Source organism: Quercus robur, chromosome 5 (genome assembly GCF_932294415.1).
Source record: "Quercus robur chromosome 5, dhQueRobu3.1, whole genome shotgun sequence".
Classification (NCBI taxonomy): domain Eukaryota; kingdom Viridiplantae; phylum Streptophyta; class Magnoliopsida; order Fagales; family Fagaceae; genus Quercus; species Quercus robur.
In genome coordinates this window covers 86,916,605-86,931,908 of record NC_065538.1, presented here as the reverse complement: position 1 = coordinate 86,931,908, position 15,304 = coordinate 86,916,605, and the positions used below count along the sequence as shown (strand labels likewise).

At 40.4% G+C, this 15,304-nt stretch overlaps 2 protein-coding genes across 3 annotated transcripts in view; both read right to left on the bottom strand.

Moving 5' to 3' along the window:
• LOC126727580 (organic cation/carnitine transporter 7) overlaps positions 1-15,304 on the bottom strand; it is a 51,437-nt gene that overhangs the window by 9,131 nt on the left and 27,002 nt on the right. The gene's annotated exons all lie outside the window — the stretch shown is intronic.
• On the bottom strand, positions 4,359-4,996 carry LOC126727582 (coniferyl alcohol acyltransferase-like). The gene has a single exon (XM_050433338.1). It carries the CDS (start codon positions 4,991-4,993, stop codon positions 4,493-4,495), a length of 501 nt encoding a protein of 166 aa, XP_050289295.1. The 5' UTR covers positions 4,994-4,996; the 3' UTR covers positions 4,359-4,492.

Sequence of the window (15,304 nt, the reverse complement as noted above, 5' to 3'; positions counted from 1 at the left end):
ACACTTGTCATGGAATAAAGCCAATATAAAACATAGTTGTAAATCACAACTTTACAAAGAGTTTTCATGTAATTCAAATACAGTAGCATAAATATCTGTTATCTTGTGAACAAATTTTTATCTGTATACGTATGTGCATTTGAATATAAAATATTTTTAAGTAAGCAAATCAAAACACAAATTCTTATTATTCTTTCTTTAAAGTAGTTTAGTAATATTCTCGGCTTTATTAACGAAAACCAAAATTCAAATTTCTCCAAAATATTATAATTATTGAATTAGAAAAAAAAAAAAAAAAAACCCCATAAAAAATGGAGGCTCTCATCAAATGGCTAAACACATGACTAGCCTCATGCTCCATCAACTCCAATTCCCCTTTGGAGAGGTGCATGCATACCATCCAATCACCATTGTTAGAAGGGCTTAATATTTGTACCACAAACCGCATTCCCACCAATGTTGGGAAATAACTTGACGCCGGCCATTGCCTACCTTCCCCATCACAAAATCCACCTTTGATAGTGGGAACCTCAAACCAAATGAAACCACAAGAGTAGGACCTTCTTTATTTTCACCGACATTTATCTTTGACAAAACTAAGCACCAGACAATGGGCCTTTGCCCAATCTATCAAATCCAAGAAATGATCCTCAGTCATTGCATCTTCCACAATTCCATGAACTTCATTTGCTATCCAACTCAATGGATTTTTTATTTTTATTTTTTATATTTTATAAAAGCTGGTCTACTATCTTGTTACCTGTTTGATAATGATTAGAATGATTAAATTTACTATTTCATAATAATAGTTTCAACATTTGGCACTATCTCAATTAGCAAAGGTGTAGTAGGGCACCCTAGAGTTTCTGTCAATGCCTTCTTGAGGATCTCTACCATGGACTCAGAGGTCCAGTTGTCTTTAAAGGTGGACCTCAACCATGGGCTTCTTGAAACAAAAGAAGAAACTGTAATTCACTGCTGGCATATATAAAACCCATGTTTAGGGTTGACAGTGGTTGCCAATGATTTTGCTTTGGCAACTTTCCTGCCACCAGCAGCTTTTTGGTCACAGTCACCATGAAAGCTTTTAAACCATTACGTGTTTTGTGTGTGAGAGAGAGATGGTGGAAAAAATACGAGTAGTGTATGACCTAGGTGAGGCTGAGGAAGCATGAACAATATGAGCTACATGAAACATAATTTAGAGCATCCGCATCAGATGTGCCAAACATTTAGTACACCAGATGTCAACAAGTATGTTCCTCAAATTTTTTTAGAACCATAGAAGTAGGGACGAAATCAGGATTCAAATTTAGGGGGGGTCAAATTTCTTTGTTCAAAGATTTAAAAAAATTGAAATATCAATACTAAAGGTTGACAACAATGCATTATTAACATTAATTTTTTAATTATTTGTATTTTTTATTTTGAAAAAAAAATCACAAATGACAATTTATTATCAAGATTTTTGTAAATTGTGATTTACAACTACGTTTTTTGTTGGCTTTAATTCCGTGTCAAATTTGATTATAATTATGTTCAATCATTTCCTTGTATTTTTGTGGGATTTAATGTAAGGGTTGTGTGTGAGAGTTTGGTAAAGATTCTGTGAAAATGAGGATTTCACAACTAGCTCGCAAGTGCCAACTCATGAAATAGGCCACGCGAGAAGCACATGCTAGAATTCGAAGAGTTTTATTTGACAGGTTGGATTTCATGAGTCATTCGTGACTCAAGCCAAATCGCGAGTGAAATATTCAAACATTGTAGCGTACCATTCATGAAAATCAAAATCACGTAGTTCAATATTCAAATATTGTAATTTCATTTCTTTATTAATGAAAATGATGGGGATGTTACTTTGATCAAGAAAGAAGAAAATAACAATTAGAGGAAAGCTGATCAAGAAGTAAATAGCAAGCATAGAAAAGCAAGTCAAGGGAATTGTATCGTACCATGAGCAATAAGGCTTATAAGTCTTAACCCAATGTAGCAGTAAGTCAATAATAAAGAAAAAAGTCTTTTGCCAGGAAACTTGGGAGGCTAGCTAGCCACAAAATATTTGGTCGCAATTTGCTATTCACAATCAAATGACACGGAGTTATGACTAAGCGGGAGGCTCATGTGTGATAAAAGAATAATTTTCTACCAAATATTAAAAGCAATTTATTAGGGACAGAACCGGGATTCAAACTTAGGGGGGGGTCGAAGTTCTCTGTTCAAAGATTTTTAAAAATTGAAATATCAATACTAGAGGTTGACAACAATGCATTATTAGCATTAATTTTTTAATTATTTGTATTTTTTTTTTAAAATTACAAATGACAATTTATAATCAAGAGTTTTGTAAGTCAATTGGCACGTCCTAATATTTTCAAGGTCTCTGATTCTTTATTCTATCGACATTATAAATTTTTTAAAAAAATTATGTACTCTTTTCACATAATTCTAAAACTAATAACTTTATAATGCTATATATATATATATATATATAGTTTTAAAAAAAAAAAAAACTATAGTTAAAAGTTCAAATCTATGTCAAGCATTATATTAATAAAACAACTAAAATAATGGTTAATAATATCATGCATTAATATTCAGCATAAAAAAGGGTAAGACAATTATTGATGTCTTGGTAAGGTTGAGAATTTTTCCTTTCAAAAATTGCAAGTTTGAAAAATCAGTAAAACAAAAAATTAAAAGAGATCTATTAAACAATCACATGATAATGGATAGTAACTTTGAGTCTTTAACTAAGTAAATAATAAATATTTTCCCGTCATTACATTAATTTAGTTAAGTCCAAAATTTATTACCAATAGACTAATCTCACACACGTTTTGGTGTCAGTTTATGTAAGGCACAAAACAATAGATTGTTGTTGTTTCACACATGTATTACCATTTATGCATGCATGCTAAGTGTGTCCCAAAGTTAATAAAACATTAAAAATAAAAAAAAATTCTACCATTCAAAAAATAGATAAATTTTTTCCACTAGTTGAGTTAAAGACACCAACTAATCCAAGTTGTTGGTGATTAATTGGTGTGGGGATGGAGCGATCAACAATATAAGAGTTTGTCTCTGTGTCTATAAGGTGGAGTCATTTGAGAGAGGCATAGAGCTCTCAAATGAGAGGGAGAAATTAGGTAAAAGTTATTGGGTTTTTGTGATTTGTTTTGCTAGGATTTGTAATTGATTTGTTGTTATTGTTTTTACTTAGACCAAATTTATGATTTGTCCAAAGATTTTTCTTATTATCCGGATATGTGTTTTTTTTTTAAAATATTTTTCTTGTTATCTATTTTTGAGATTTATGGGTCATCTTGTCAATTTTTTGGATGAGGGGGGCCAAGTATATAAATTTCAAACCTTAATGTAAATTTTTTGTGTAAATATATATACTATAAGATTTTTTTTCAAAGCCCCGGGGGGGGGGGGGGGGGGGGGACCATGGGCCCCCTCAACCCTAAGGTAGTTTCATCCCTGCATAGAAGGGTACCATAGCATGTTCTAAAAAAAAAAAAAATTTCTTTCACTTTTGCTGCTCTCCTCTCTCTCTCTCTCTCTCTCTCACACACACACACACACATTTGAATCACTTTATTTATTTTTAATTTTACTTTTCTGGATGCCTATCTCCTCTTCCAAGTCTATATTTGTAGCCTTAACCACTTGGGTGGTTGGTCGCATGGATCCAGTCAAGGGGCAAGGTTTTTTTTTTTTTTTTTTTTTTTTTTTTTTTTGGGTCCATTAGATTTGTGGTTTTCTCCATGGACATAGACAACTTGCTTCGCCTTGAATTTCTCAGATCAATGATTAGGTTTTTTCATTTGGGTTTTATGGGTTTATTTTATTATTTATGTTTTGAGATAGATTTTTTATTTGATTTAGGTTTTGTGAAGGCTTGTGGTGGTGGTGGTTGGATTATAGTGGGTTGCAATTTTGGTGGTGGTTGTGGATTAATTTCCGGTGGCGCTAGATTGCGATTTTGGGTTTTATGGTAGTGGAGGTTGGAGGGGAGGGGGGAGGGTTGTGAAATTGTGTATTAAAGTAATTTTTTAATGTGTCAAATGCTAAACCGTCTTCAACCAATCTTGCACATATGAATAGAGAATTACTAGTTTCACTAATAATCACACTAATGATTTGCCTCACTCCACACATTTGAAATAAATGAGTTTATTTTTGTACTGTGATTGCATAATTGGAGGCAATGATAAATGTCAGTTAAGACAACATGAAGTGCAAGGCTTAAACATATGTGCAACCTCACACTCTATCAACTCCAGTTCCCTTTTCAACATGTGCATGTACACCACCCAATCACCATTACCAGATGGACTTGGTACTACACCACCCAATCACCATTACCAGATGGACTTGGTATTGGCATCACATACCCAACATTCCCACCCCATGGAAAATAGAATGACCCAAATGCACTCTTTCCCCACCCAAAATCCACCTTTGATATTGGAAAATGTTGTCCTTATGAAACCACCAAAGCTTGTCCTTCTTTGTTGCCACTACTATATACCTTTGCCAAACTTTGCGCTGGACGATGAGCCTCCACCCCATCTATCAAATCCAAGAAATGTTCTTTAGTCTTTGCACCTTCCAAAAATCCATGAACTTCATTAGCCACCCAACTCAATGGTTTTTCAACAAGCTCATCAATTTTCTTAGTATCATAGGGAATAGACAACATGTTTCCAAAGTAAGAAGACATTAGTGATGTTTTCTCTTTGTCTCCAAAGCTAAGCATTGTCCTACCATCAACAACATTACCCAATTTTGATACCCTTTTGTTTTTAGCACTTTTGGCACTAATTTTCCACAAAAGTGCACTGAAAGACTCTAGTTTAGTCCTTTTTCTTTCCATGGTGCTGGCTTGTGATTGGAGTTGGTTAATTATGTCTGCCTTAACTAGGCATATGCGGTTTTCGAAATGGTTGGCACTAGGTTCTGGATCATTGGAAGGGTTGAACATGGTGATGGGGACGTACAAGTTATGAAGGGAAGGATCAAAGGAAACAGGATTTCAAGGATTGAGCATCTCACGGTTGAAAGTTGGTAGTGAATAGAAGGGTTTAGATTGAGCAATCTCAGCCCCTGAAACAAGAAACATGCCTGCCGAGTATTTATCTACTATCTAATGGTCAAATGTGCATGCCACCATAAGACCACCACATTTGAACCCAGTTGCCTACAAGTCGGTTTCATGGCATTAGTTTCCTGCTCTGATACTACTTGTTGGGAAAAATTTTATATAAGTGAGAATAAATTTTAACAAGCACAATGAAAGCACAACCACAATAGAACACAAAGATATATGTGAAAAACACTTTCTCCTTAAAGGGAAAAACTACTGGATAAACTCCGAATAGTTTCATTATATTAAATAGCGATTACAACACTTAGAAATACAACTTGAGCAAATAAAAACTCTCTTTTTCTATTTACTCCTTACTCTTTTCCTCATTGTGTACCTTGAAAAAATTTGAAAAATCAAGAAAAAAAATGAGGTTTTGAAAAACTGTATATAAAAAAATTAAAACTTAAAACTTAAAACTTAAAGCTGATGCCAAACTCACCCTTAGTCCTCACTCTCTCTAGGACTCTCACTCCACCCAATGGCCAATGGCCTTACTTTATATTTCTTCAATTTTTTCTTTCTTCCCTAGCTTGTAGGACACATCTTCACAAACGTGGCTTGACTTTTGTGCATAAAAATATAACTTCTGCTCTTCCTTTTTGGCAAGCTTGTCCAGGAAGCTCCTTTAAATTTGGTTGCTTCTTAGCAGCTTGTTTAACAAGCTCATTTAACGACCTAAGCCAAAGTGTGGGCTGGACCCACGTGGTGCAATGCACCCAACGAGAGAGAGAGAGAGAGAGAGAGAGAGAGAGATGGCACAAACAGGAGGACAAGAGACTAGGTAAGACGTAGGAGCTTGAACAAAGAGAAACTATATGAGACAAAATTTATAGGTACATTCATAACTACATACCATGTTTAGAGCATTTGCAGCAGTGGAGCTAAAAAACTATAATGCTATTTTAGCTCCACCAATATAGCAAAAAGGGCTTGTAGCAGTGGAGCCAAATGTGTAAAATTTAGCTTATTTGCTACAGTGCACATCTATCTATAGATGTGCACTGTAGCACTCATCTAAAAAAAAAAAAAAAAAATTTAATCCCACTACCGAATAAAATAATAAAACTAATCTTATTTTTTTCATTCTTTTATTCCGTTTCTTTCACCGTGCACTCAGATCACTCATCTCCCTTAATCATCAAACACTCATCTCCCTTACTCATCTCTCTCACTCCATCAAGCACTCATCACCGTCGCCGTCCCAGCCCCAGCCCACGCCGTCCGTCGCCGTCCCAGCCTAACCCAGCCCACGCCGTCGCAAGCTCTCATCTCCCTCACTCATCTCTCTCACTCCATCAAGCACTCATCACCGTTGCCGTCCCAGCCCCAGCCCACGCCATCACCGTCGCTCCTTACCACCATTCTTCCTTTGTTCAACCTCACGAAATGCCTGTCCTCCTTCACCAGCCTCTCGTTCACGTCCTCGCCTTTGGCGAACGACACCGAAGGGCACCGCATGAACACGAACCAGCTAAACGGCGTCGGACTGGTGAAGAGAATCCACTCCCCGACATCGGAATCGCCTTGATATCTCAACCGATCCTTGGAGTGGCGGCGGAGAGCAAAACCTTGATTTGGGGTTTTTTTTTTTTTTTTTCTCTCTCTGCTGTGGACTGGTGGTGGTGGAGGAGGATGTTTGTGCTGTGTGGTGGTGGTGGTGGAGGATGTTTGTGCTGTGTGGTGGTGGTGATATATTGTTTTATTAGAGTAGAAATATTATTATTTTATTATAGTAGAAATATTATTTTATTGTGATGAATATATTATTTTATTGTGTTGAAAGCTAAAATAGATCCACTGCTGTAGCATGTGTGTATGTAAAATAGATAAAGTAACTTTTGGTGGAGCTAAATTGCTAAAAATTTAGCTCCACTGCTGTGGATGCTCTAATGTTTGGTAATAGCCTAATAGGTATATACCATGTTTAATATAGGTACGTATGATGGTGTCACAGAAATCATCCAACTCCATAACTCGTCCATATGTCTCGTCCAACGAAAGACAAGCTACGATAAATCAAATAGGCGAAGTGAATGTTCCAAGCGTTCTGGCTACCCTCGTCCGTCTATGGACGGACAATACCTCATGGAATCTTACTCATCATCATTTAAGCAGGGTAAGTCGTCCAAGATGGTCTCGTCCATCTTTTACTAAAGATGGACGAGTTCACCATGGAGGTCTCATCCATCTTTTACTAAAGATGGACGAGTTCACCATGGAACGGCCTGTCCAACCTAGGTAACTTCCATAGCGGTTATGGAAGTTACCCCCAATTCTCCAGACTCCTTGACATTGGGAACAGTTACTAAACAGATAACCGTTCCACACATACTATATAAGGATTCTTCGATAAAGGGTAAGGTATTCAGACAATTTTACTTTAAGAAAATACTCCTTCCTTACAGAGAGTTCAAAAGTAACTAACTTCATCATCGGAGGACTTTTGGCCGGTCCCCATCGGTCCCCTCTGATTCAGTGTTCTTTGTATTACAGGATATAGCCCAAAGATCATCGTTCGAGTCTTGTTAACCTACTGATATCCAAGGAATTATCAGTTGGCACCGTCTGTGGGAAGAGATTGTTTCACAGTTTACTTCTCCGTGACAAAGGGTTGATGGTTTGGACTAGATCGAGGGCTACTAGCCCAGGCCATCAGGGAAGCAGCAACCTACATCGCGATCGCCAGTCTGCACCGGTCATGCAGGCATCATCTGTCCAACATGCGCAATCTATGGCGGACGCTATGGCGGAGTTAACTCGCCAAAACCAAGAGTTAAGAATGGAGATTAATATGAGGAGGCAAACACATGAAGAACGTGAAGGAGGACAAACACAGAGTGGCGGTAGAGAGAATACCGAAATTGGAAGTTAGTTTAGAGGCACCACTTCACGAACGGTACCACACTTGAAGGAAGAAATGGACCAAATGAAGAGAGTTATGGAGGAAATGAAAGAGAATATGAGAAGGGCGAATCCGATAGAAGATTTGGTTCACAGAACTGATTCCCCCTTTACGGCTTCCCTCAACAGTCACCCCCTACCATCAAAGTTCAAGTTGCCTTCTCTGGATTCATATGATGGAACACGTGACCCGTTTGATCACATAGCCACTTTCAAGACCACCATGCATCTTCAAGGGGTGCCTGATGAGATAATCTGTAGAGCCTTCCCTACCACTCTTAAGGGTCCGGCGCGAGTTTGGTTCAGCAAAATACCCCAAATTCGGTGAGTTCTTTTGAAGAGTTGAGCAAGTTGTTTGTTAACAATTTCATTGGGGGACAAAAGCACAAGCGTTCCTCGTCTAGTCTGTTGACAATAGAGCAGGGAGAGAACGAGAGCCTTCGGTCATTCATCACCCGTTTCAACAGAAAAGCCCTTAGTGTGGATGAAGCAGATGATAAGCTCCTATTGGCGGCCTTCCATAATGGGGTGAATTCGGATCTGTTTATACACAAACTCTATGAAAAAGAGCCCCAGTCCATGGCCGAACTCGTCCATTCGGCTCAGAATTTTATGAATGCAGAAGATGCGATCATTGCTAAGAAGAGGAAGAGGTCTGAAAGAATGGACGCAAATCCCAGTCGCCATCACGAACAAGGTACTCGTCTAAAGAAGGGACGGACGGAGGAAAGGAGAGACCGAGAAAGTAAGAAGCTAGGCCCTTCAGTACGGAACCAGTAATATAGCCCTTTAAACGCCCCACTTGAGCAAGTCCTTATGCAAATCAAGGATGATCCTTCCCTGAAATGGCCGGAGAAAATGAAGAGGGATCCCAACAAGCGCAATAGGAACAAATATTGTCGCTTCCATAGGGATCATGGTCATGACACAGACGAGTGTTTCGATTTAAAGCAACAAATTGAAAATCTTATAAGGCAAGGGAAGTTGAGGGGTTTCCTTGGACGAGACCAGAGGGACGAGAAACAGAAGGGGAAGATGGAAGAATCATCACGACCACCACTTGGAGAAATAAGAGTCATTATTGGGGGAAGTTCAACTGGCCAGTCGTCCAAGTCCAAGAAAGCATACTTGAAGGTAGTACAGGTAGTACAGAGCGTCCAACTTTCTGGACGATCACCGAGAGCAAGGTCCACGGACGAGCAGGCAATCACTTTCACGGACGAGGACGCTGACAGAATTCATCACCCCCATGATGATGCTCTTGTCATCTCCTTATTAATTGCAAACTACACAACTGGAAGAGTGCTTGTGGACAATGGAAGCTCAGCAGACATTTTATATTATCCAGCTTTTCAGCAGATGAGATTAGGATGAGATCAGCTCCGTCCAATGAACTCCCCCCTTGTAGGCTTTGGTGGGATGAAGGTGCAACCAGTGGGTACTATTTCCTTATCCGTGGTAGTGGGGGCATACCCACGACAAATCACCAAGGATGTGAACTTCCTTGTGGTAGATTGTCCATCCTCCTACAACGCCATAATTGGGAGACCAACTTTGAATAGTTGGAAAGCCGTTACCTCTACTTACCACTTATCAGTCAAGTTTCCAACAGAACATGGGGTAGGGCAAGTACAAGGGGACCAACTGGCAGCAAGAGAATGTTACCTGGCCATGTTGGCCATGGATGAACAAGTTCAAGCCATGAATATTGAAGAAAAGAAGGTTGTAGCAGAGCCTACTGAAGCATTGGAAGACATTTCCTTAGATGAAGATAACCCTGAGAGGTGTACCAGGGTTGGAGCAGATTTAGAAGAGAAGATTAAAAAGGACCTCGTCCAGTTTTTGAAGAAAAACATTGATGTGTTTGCATGGAGTCACGAGGATATGCCGGGTATAGACCCTAGTGTCATTACCCACCGTTTGAATGTATGTCCTTCCTCCAAGCCTGTGCGGCAAAAGAAGAGGGTGTTTGCCCCTGAGAGAGATGGTGCAATCAAGGACGAGGTCCAAAAGCTGATGGTAGCGAAGTTCATTCGGGAAGTGTACTACCCGGATTGGTTGGCCAATGTAGTAATGGTTAAAAAGGCAAATGGCAAGTGGAGAATGTGCGTAGATTTCACTGATCTGAACAAGGCTTGCCCCAAGGATAGTTATCCACTGTCGCGCATTGACCAGTTAGTAGACTCAACTGCAGGCCACAAATTGCTTAGCTTCATGGATGCCTTTTCGGGATACAATCAGATAAGGACGGACAAGGCTGACCAAGAGAAGACATCTTTTGTCACCAGTCAAGGCTTATTCTACTATAAGGTAATGCCATTTAGTTTAAAGAACGCAGGGGCGACATATCAGAGGTTGGTCAACCACATGTTTCGTCCGCAGATTGGGCGGAATGTGTAAGTCTATGTAGATGACATGCTGGTGAAAAGTCAGGACGAGGGAAGGCATCTAGACGATCTGCAGGAGACATTTGACACACTGAGACAGTATCACATGAAACTGAATCCTAGCAAATGTGCTTTTGGAGTATCGTCAGGGAAATTCCTTGGCTTTATGGTCTCCCACAGGGGAGTTGAAGCAAATCCAGATAAAATTCAAGCAATATTGGACATGAAGCCACCGCAAAATACCAAGGAAATCCAATCCCTCACTGGACGAGTTGCCGCGCTTAACAGGTTTGTCTCTAAAGCTACTGATAAATGTTTGCCATTTTTTAAGGTTCTCAAAAAAGCATTCGAATGGACCGACGAGTGTCAGAGAGCTTTCGAAGATTTGAAGGCATACCTTACCATGGCACCACTGCTGAGTCCATCAGTGGAGGGAGAGGAATTATATTTATACCTAGCGGTAACCCCGCATGCCGTGAGCTCAGCATTGATAAGAGAGGAAGATAAAGTGCAAAGACCTGTGTACTATACAAGCAAGGCATTGAAAGGAGTGAAAGGACGGTATCCACAAATGGAGAAATTAGCCTTCGCACTGATCACCGCTTCTAGGAAGCTGAGGCATTATTTCCAAGCACATGTCATTAATGTCATGACAGATAATCCGCTCAAGAAGGCAATGAATAGACTGGAAGTTGCAGGACGATTAATCCAGTGGGCTGTAGAGCTTAGTGAATTTGATATTAGGTATCAACCAAGGCATGCCATAAAAGCTCAAGCCCTAGCGGATTTTATTGCGGAGTTTACCCCAAGTCATAATGAGACAAAAGACAGTAAGAGATGGGTCGTCCACGTAGATGGTTCGTCTACACGGCATGCAGGAGGAATTGGTGTGGTCCTACAATCCCCAGAAGGAGATAAACTGAAACATAAAGTCCGTCTACAGTACCAAGCAACTAACAATGAAGTCGAATATGAAGCCCTCCTCAAAGGGCTAGAATTGGCTAAGTCTGTGGAAGCCAGGTCCATATGTGTCATGGGGGATTCTCAACTGATCATGGGGCAAGTAAATGGGATGTATGAAGCGAAGGAAGAACGAATGAAGAAATACCTTAGTAGGGTGATGCGCCTTGTGAAAAGATTTGAAAAAGCTGACTTCGTTCAAATCCCAAGGGAGGAGAACGTGGAAGCTGATACTATAGTAAAAGAAGCCTCAGCAAATGAATCAATAGACAAGTCAGATGAATTTCAATATATGCCAAGTATAGATGTCTCGGAAGTACAACAGGTGGATAACAGAGAAAATTGGATGACCCCCATTATATCATACTTGAAAGACGGATGACTACCAGAAGAGAAGGATAAGGCCAGGAAGGTGAGGGTGAGATCAGCTAGATACGTCCTTATGAATGAAGTGCTATACAAGAGAGGCTTCTCTCAACCTTACCTTAGATGCTTAGCTCCGGACGAAGCAAACTATGTACTAAGAGAAGTTCATGAAGGGGCATGTGGCAATCACTCAGGAGCCAGATCACTTGTCCACAAGGTCGTCCGTGCAGGGTATTACTGGCTGAACATGCAAGCTGATGCTAAAGCATACGTTAAGGTCTGCGACCAGTGCCAGCGGTTTAGCAACGTTCCCAGGAAACCATCAGAATACCTCACCCCAATGGTGGCACTGTGGCCCTTCGCACAATGGGGACTGGACATTTTGGGTCCCTTCCCTTTGGGAATAAGGCAGATGAAGTTTTTAGTGGTGGGCATCGATTACTTCACCAAATGGGTGGAAGCAGAACCGTTGGCAAATATCACACAACAGAATGTGAAAAATTTCGTGTGGAAGAACATTGTATGCAGATTTGGAGTGCCGAAGGTATTGGTGTCTGATAACGGACGACAATTTGACAATGCACTCTTCAAGGACTTTTGCTTACACTTTGGAATTCAGAACCATTATTCCTCGCCTGCACATCCCCAAGCCAACGGCCAAGCTGAAGTTGTAAACTGATCCTTGTTGAAAATCATCAAGACTCGGCTTGAGGGGGCAAAGGGAGTATAGCCAGATGAATTACCAGGAGTTTTATGGGCGTACATGACCACAGTGAGAACCCCTACAGGGGAGACTCCTTTCAAGCTAGCCTATGGAAGCGATGCAGTCATACCTGCAGAAGTACATATGGTTAATCACAGGGTGATGATGTATCAAGACAAGGATAATGAGGACCAACTCCGTCTGAACCTCGATCTAATAGACGAGGTAAGGGCAAACGCAGAACACAGGGCAGCAAAGTACAAGAACCTCATGGCTAGGCAGTATGATGCGATGGTGAAGCCTAGACGTTTCAACATAGGAGATCTCGTCTTGAGAAAGGTCTCTTTGTCAACCAAAAACCCAGCACATGGGAAGTTGGGCCCAAACTGGGAAGGACCCTATAGAGTTATCAATTGTAAAAAGCACGGATCCTACTACCTGGAGGCCCTGGACGAGAGAAAGTTGGAACATCCTTGGAATGTGGAGCACCTAAGGAGGTACTATCAGTAAAAGTGAATCTATGGACGAGCCTGGGTCTTGTCTGTCTACTAACGTTCTACTTATGTTTGATGCTGTTTGTGTTTGATACTACTATGTTTGGTGCTATTTGTGTTTGAAGTTTGAAACTACTATCTTATTACTTATTATGGTTGTGTCATGGTTATGGACGAAGTTATGAAGTATGTACTTATTAAATAAAAAGGCATCAGTGTGCATGTGCCTTATCTGTAAACAATATCTATGTTATGTACAAAATGTTGTGTGAATTTTACATCTCCATGATATTGTCATCCAAGCCAATCCTCAAGAGGATTGAAAGATCCAAGACGAATAAAATCTCTGGACGCAGAGATGTAACGTCTAAATTTTCTTGAATAAAGCAAGGAAAAAACCATAACTACACTCGTCCAAATCATGGACGAGGCAAAGCCAACTGAAACAATCCAAACTCTGGACCAGAGAAAAAGTTGGGCCAAATAAGTAAGATGGTATGTAAAATTAGCTTGTAAGTCTTAAGACGAATCAAACTAAGTAAAAATACTACCTGCTAAGATGAGTTAGACTAACAATATGAAAAATATGTTTTCTCGACATAGACGAGCTAAAGCTGGGGTTGACTTAAAATAGCTTAGTAGCATTCGTCCATGCAAAGAAAATGAGATCACTTGTCCATGCAAAGAAAATAAAACTTCATTCAAAGGGTGGACATCCTACGCCCAAAAACCCTTGATTAGTTCGAAAAACTGAAATGGTTTGCTTAAAAGACCCGTCCTAAAACCATGGACGAGTATAGTGTATTCTTGTTACATAAAGAAGGTCCTAAAACAAAGGACCAAATATAAACCAAACAAAAAAGAAAACAAAGGCTACTAAGTTTAAAGGTCTCGTCCAAAGTAGGGGGAGCATTCACATCAGGCTCGTCCTGGGGAGGCTGAGTACTGGCGTTGTCTTCCACATTGACGTCATCAGAGCCGGTCTGGAGAAGAGAGCTTGTGGCAGCAGCAAGGTTAAGCTTGATTGAGCTAAAGTCAACTTCAGGGAAGTTCTCAATAGCGTCCATTCTGAAATCTTCAAAACCAGCTGTATAATTGCGATCCAGAGTGTCTGTATACACTTTGGACGACTTGAATTCAGCCACAGCGTCCTCTTTTGCCTTGGAGAGACGAGCATTCAGCTCGTCGTTCATCTTTTGCAAGTGATCAATGCGGGTATCCTTCTCCAATGCATCAGTCTTTAGCTCCTCGATCAGCTTGTTATGCTCATTGACCTCGTCCTTAGCTTTTGCAGCAGCCCCAGCCCATTTTTTACAGTCAGCATTCACCTGTTGAATCCTCGTCTCCAACAAGACTCTCGTCTTGTCCAGTTCTGTTGCCTGTCTGGACGCTGCTATAAACTTTGACATGGCCTATAAATAGATAAAACAACATAGGATGGTTAAATGAGGAAAAGTTGCTAACTGAACAAGGACGAGAGATATTAACATACCTTAAAGAGGTCATGGACGCCTGAATGCTCAAACTCCTTCAAGCCCATGTTATAGCACATGTTTATGTTCTCGTCCTAGACGGCCATCTGAAAACGTTCCCAAGCCAGATCTTCATTTTCAATGATGTTCGTAGAAGGCTGGGACGAGCCAGGGGCAGTAGACTTGGACAAAGGAGTTCTGGGAGGAGGAGTCTTGGACGAAGTGGACTCAACCAGAGTGGACGAGTCCACATCAACTACCTGGATGGAAGGCTGAGACTGTGGAGGTTTGGACTTAACCACCTTGGACGAGCCCTGCTTCACTCTTTTGTCTCGACGACTGGGGAGCCCTTCCAAGTCAATGTTCTTTGGCAAGAACTTCCTTTTGTCCCCAGTCGTTGGACGTGCCTGAACCTAAGGACGATCCTGGGTCTGAGCCTCAGGACGTTTCCCCTCACCTACAACTTCTTTCCCTTTGCTCTCTTTCATTGTTGACATTCCTAAAACGAGATAAACAGATCAGGAATGTATACATAAAAAAAAAAAAAGAAAAAAAAAAAGGGGCTTAGCTAAAAACTTACTTTTGCGCACAGTAACCTCGTGGGCGATAGCTTCGTCTGAAGGCTCAGGACCTAAACCCCACTTGGCTAGACGTCTAAGAGTGACAAGAGAACGAAAGCTCCTGTCTGTATGAAGATGAGCCCTATGGACACGGTCACGGTGAAATTTGCTCAAAGACGGACGTTTGGCAGCTACAACACAATGAACAAACAAAGGTTAGAAATTGTAAATATACCAAATAGAAGAAAGAATAAAAATAAACAAGGGGAAGGGACGTACCTTCTGGACGAAGGTTCCCTAGGT

Bases quoted from the DNA above. Each gene is read 5' to 3' on its own strand.
- LOC126727582 (XM_050433338.1), bottom strand. From the start codon at position 4,993: ATGTTCAACCCTTCCAATGATCCAGAACCTAGTGCCAACCATTTCGAA.